The 4,351-nt window shown below is 35.3% G+C and overlaps 1 protein-coding gene across 1 annotated transcript; it reads right to left on the bottom strand.

The window, feature by feature from the left end:
- Nucleotides 1-1,116: 1,116 nt before the first annotated feature.
- On the bottom strand, nucleotides 1,117-3,226 carry LOC131855847 (protein NRT1/ PTR FAMILY 5.3-like). Its single transcript, XM_059208524.1, has 4 exons — nucleotides 3,118-3,226; nucleotides 2,801-3,018; nucleotides 2,150-2,709; nucleotides 1,117-2,020 (listed from the first exon to the last, which is right to left on the bottom strand). Exons 1-4 carry the CDS (start codon nucleotides 3,224-3,226, stop codon nucleotides 1,117-1,119), a joined length of 1,791 nt encoding a protein of 596 aa, XP_059064507.1.
- Nucleotides 3,227-4,351: the final 1,125 nt, after the last annotated feature.

Below are 4,351 nucleotides of genomic sequence, written 5' to 3'. Positions count from 1 at the left end.
AGTGACTAGGAATGTCTTTTGTATCTTACCCTAAGGTTGTGTACCTTAACCTTGCAAGTCATCTAAGGGGAAATGAACTCCTTGGTCCTTGGCCTAATCATTGTAACTCAATTATTCATATAGTGAGAAAGTTCACACAATGGAAATTTCCTTCTTAGGGTTTTCCACATAAAATTTGTGGTGTTATTTTGTGGTTTCTCTTGTGATTTCAATTGTTTACTTTCATGCATTAAGTATATGAATGAATGCTAAGTAAATAGGTAAATTCAGATGTAGTTTTTAATATGTTGATTGAACCCCCCTCTTAGCATCTAATAGTGTTCATCATTCTTATCAATGGCCTTTGTTTGACGCTTTTCTTTCATCTTCAATCTCTTTACTCAAGTCAACAGCAAATCCTCTCCCTCCCTCTTTTCTTCATCGATCTCCTCTAACCGATGCCAAGTCAATTTTCAACAATAATCTGTGATCTTTTATCTTCTACAAAACCTTTCAATCTAGGCTTTGATATTAAATAAAAGAATGTACAAACAATAAAGAAATTAGAAAATATATAGAATATAAAAGACACAAAATCAAACATAAAAATATTATAGTATATTCATTCTCCATTACAAACTCATAATACATCTCCATATATATAGAGACAAGAATATAACTGAAATCTCCAACCAACTTTAAACTAATAACTAAATATATTAATGAATGTTTATTATCTTTCATATTCAACAAGAACTCGGGTCTTTTCTTTTCGGAACTGTTGCATTAATTTTTCCTTCCATTCTTCAGATCCCACGATCTTACCCACTCTTCCACAAAATCTCTTTGTCTTCAGCTATGGTTGGATTTGTCAATTGATCATTCCACTGATATCAAATGAAAAAATTTAAGAATTCACACAAAACTTGTTAGAAATTATTGCAGTAATAAACACACAAACAGTTTTATATTGATTTAACTAAATACAAGAACTCCTTGATCAAAATCGAAAGACAACTAAAGATCACATACATACTCATCCTAATTAACTTCTTTCATACAAATTCTATTGAAAACCTATTTTTAATCTCACGCTAAAACTGCACATGCAATTCTCCCAATACGAAGTGGAAGAAATTAATGCTGGTCGCATTGAATACCATGTTCAATTCCTCCAGCATTCTGGTTGTTACTGCAAATTATTTCTATTGCTTTGGTTGACTCTTTACCCAGAGCTTGGGTTGTTTCTGTTTTGTATGTGTAGAAGCAAGACACAGTCAAGAAGAAAATTAAATTGATGGTATTAAGAACAGCTAACAAGGCGTAATAGTAATGGAAACGTGAGGCATTCAAATTATCTAATATCCAGCTTTGATGGCCATCTCTTCCTGTAATGTTGTTTACAGCATTGAGAATAACACTGTTGAGAAAGGCACCAACTCCCAGCGTGGCTGCGTCCAATGAATTTCCCAAACTTTGCATACTCTCAGGCGCTTGGTCATAAAAGAACTCCAGTTTTGCTACTTCTAGAAACCCTTCTGCTACGCCTATTATACAAAACTGCGGAAGCAGTATGAAGATGCTCCGAGGCACAATTGCATTCGCATTATCTGCAAGCCCATGGCTTTTAATAACACCCAGCCTTTTGATTTCTGTTAGCATAGCGGCTACCATGGCAATAGTATAGAGTACCATACCAACCCCTATTCTCTGTAATATAGTTATGCCTCGTGGATTTCCAGTGAATCTTCGGAACACTGGAACTAAGAAGCGATTATAGATTAGAAGGACGAGTAGCATGGATACTTGAAGAAGAAAACCAATACTAGATGCAGAAATTTTAAAGTTAGAACCCAAATGCCTATCCAGAGTCATGCCCTGCTTTACGAAGAGTGTGCTGCATTGAATTAATAAAGAACTTGGAAGAATGAGCGTCAGCCATATTGGAAGGATTCTTATCACGAGCTTTGTCTCCTCCACATCTGTCACAGTGCAGGGAATTGAGCCACGGGTATTCCCTACTGATGCTTTGTCCATAAATCTGTCATTTACAATTAAATCATTCAGAGAAAACCATTAAATCAAATTCACTTTCTAATACTGAATTACAATTCGCATAAAATTCCTAGAAGATAAACTCTTAGAAAATATGGTAGGATTAAATTCTAACCTCAGAGATTTTGTATGAGCAATTGGGTATCGACCCTGACTATGGTATTCCTTTGAATCCACTTCATAAAGAGAAGATGCATCTGTAGGAACGCGAACTTTCCAGTTCTTAATAACCCTACCAATTACTTTGGCCATTCTCTTCAACGGGCTACCTGCCGGAAGTTTATGTCTATACAGTGGAATTCCAATAATGAACAGAAAATAAGATATGGTTAGGCCTGCAGTTATGATTCCACTGGCCAGTCCCCAGCTAATGTTGTCTTGAACATACACAATTAGTGTCTGACCCAACAGACTTCCACAGAAGACAACAAAAATCCACCAATTGAAAAAACTGTTCTTCTGCAACTTTTCCTTGGTATGAAAATCATCAAACTGATCTGCACCGAAAGTGGTGATGCATGGTTTTGTTCCTCCAGTAGCCAAAGCAAGAAGATATAAAGCAAAGTAGAAAATCCCAATCTGCAGAGACGATGCCTTTTGGCAGACTTCATTGGGTCGGCATTCTGGTGGTCTCAGAGACTTCAACGTAACTGCAAGAGTCATAATCCCCATTCCCTGCACCAAAATCAATTTAACATGCACTTTCAGAAAAACCCTATGCATTGTTTTATAGCCAGTTATTTAAGAAAGAGATTATAGTGGTTACCAGAATATATATACAAGAAAATATCATGAACGTCCAGAAGCGGCCCATGTATGTATCGGCAATGTATGCCCCAAGTAAGGGAGTAATCCACGTAGTGCCACTCCAATTGCTGACATTCTTAGCGGAAGAAACGGTGCCTTCATGCAGCTTTGTGGTCAGATACACCGCTAAGTTTGCCGATATGCCCGCAAAAGCCATTCTTTCAACAAATTCATAGCCTGTATACAAAAACAAAACTACCATCTTTGTAAAAGAAGAATAAGCAACAAATTGATAACAAGGCAAAGCTGAATGGAGAGGGACTAACGATTAATTACCAATGATTAGAGAGCAAGCTCTCCACCCTCCAGTCTTCTCTCTTACAACAGGTTTTCCCTTCAAATCCACAGATCCATCTAGTGCCAATTCCGCTTCATCAACAGCCATGGTTGACCTATATTTGGACGCTAAAAACTCGAGCTAGATATTTGATTTTTTCAGCATATATGCAAGGTTAAGCGTATTGAATTATTTTGCAGAATTTACGACTCTCGTTTATATTCACTCTCTTGTACCCACATAGCAAATAGCTCGATTGCATCCAGTTCAGCAGTTGTACAATGTGAATTATTTATCTCCCGTGAATCAATGATGTATTGTGCGTGGATTTAAATGAGTTTTGTGGAGATATGTGCTTTATAGTAAACAAAACAAAATAATTGGAATCTGTTTGGCCCGAAAAGTGTCAAATTCACGTCATTCAATATTTATTAGATCACGCCAGAAAAAAATTTAATGGAAACGACTCTAATATGTAGATAGGGTATATTTATGGTTTAGTATGATGAGTAAGTGTAGATTTTTTTTGGGTGGTGCAATTATATGAGAGATCTTATCTTCAAAATCATTTAGAGGTCAAATTTAACTTATTTAAGTTTCTAGAGGTTTGAATCTTGGTAGATGGCACAATGAAGGAGCATACTATCATTCTTACCAATTTTGTCCAAGCAAGTGCACGACAACCTTTCGACCATACCAACTTACTAACAAAACAGTAATAGCTGAACCAATATATCATTTAGTATAATTACCCTCAAAACATACCAACATTCATTAATTATTATTTTTTATGAAGATAAATAATAAGATTATTTTTTCAACACTTTTATTTTGAACTCAAAACTTTGGACAAGAATGATATATTGCAATTTACAAAACCTATCCTTAGACTACTCAAATGCTAAAACGTGAGGAAACATAAGCAAATTGACCTCCATCCCTATAATAGGCTTGCATTTATATGATAACTATATACATCAATAATGTTGTTTGAATGTGTAACAAGTATATGGTTAGTCATATGAAGTTGAGTATAACTTTTTTTTGTAAAGTAGAATGATAGGTTATAGCAAGAGCTATTTTGAAATGAGTTTTATTTAGTTTTATCAACTACAGGACAGTGATAATCCTTTTAATCTAAAGAAGTGGATATTTTGTTGAGATAATTCTATCAATCAACAATATACACAAGTAAAGGTGGGAAAGGTGGGATATGATCCATGCCATTTTAAA

This window comes from Cryptomeria japonica, chromosome 7 (assembly GCF_030272615.1).
Source record: "Cryptomeria japonica chromosome 7, Sugi_1.0, whole genome shotgun sequence".
NCBI classification, from domain to species: Eukaryota; Viridiplantae; Streptophyta; class Pinopsida; order Cupressales; family Cupressaceae; genus Cryptomeria; species Cryptomeria japonica.
The sequence above is the reverse complement of the archived record's forward strand: the minus strand, read 5'-3'. Positions and strand labels throughout refer to the sequence as shown.

Bases quoted from the DNA above. Each gene is read 5' to 3' on its own strand.
- LOC131855847 (XM_059208524.1), bottom strand. From the start codon at position 3,226: ATGGCTGTTGATGAAGCGGAATTGGCACTAGATGGATCTGTGGATTTG. The intron at 3,019-3,117 runs GTAATTAATCGT...TTTTGTATACAG, and splicing joins AGCTTGCTCTCTAATCATTG to GCTATGAATTTGTTGAAAGA. The intron at 2,710-2,800 runs GTAACCACTATA...ATTTTGGTGCAG, and splicing joins TTTCTTGTATATATATTCTG to GGAATGGGGATTATGACTCT.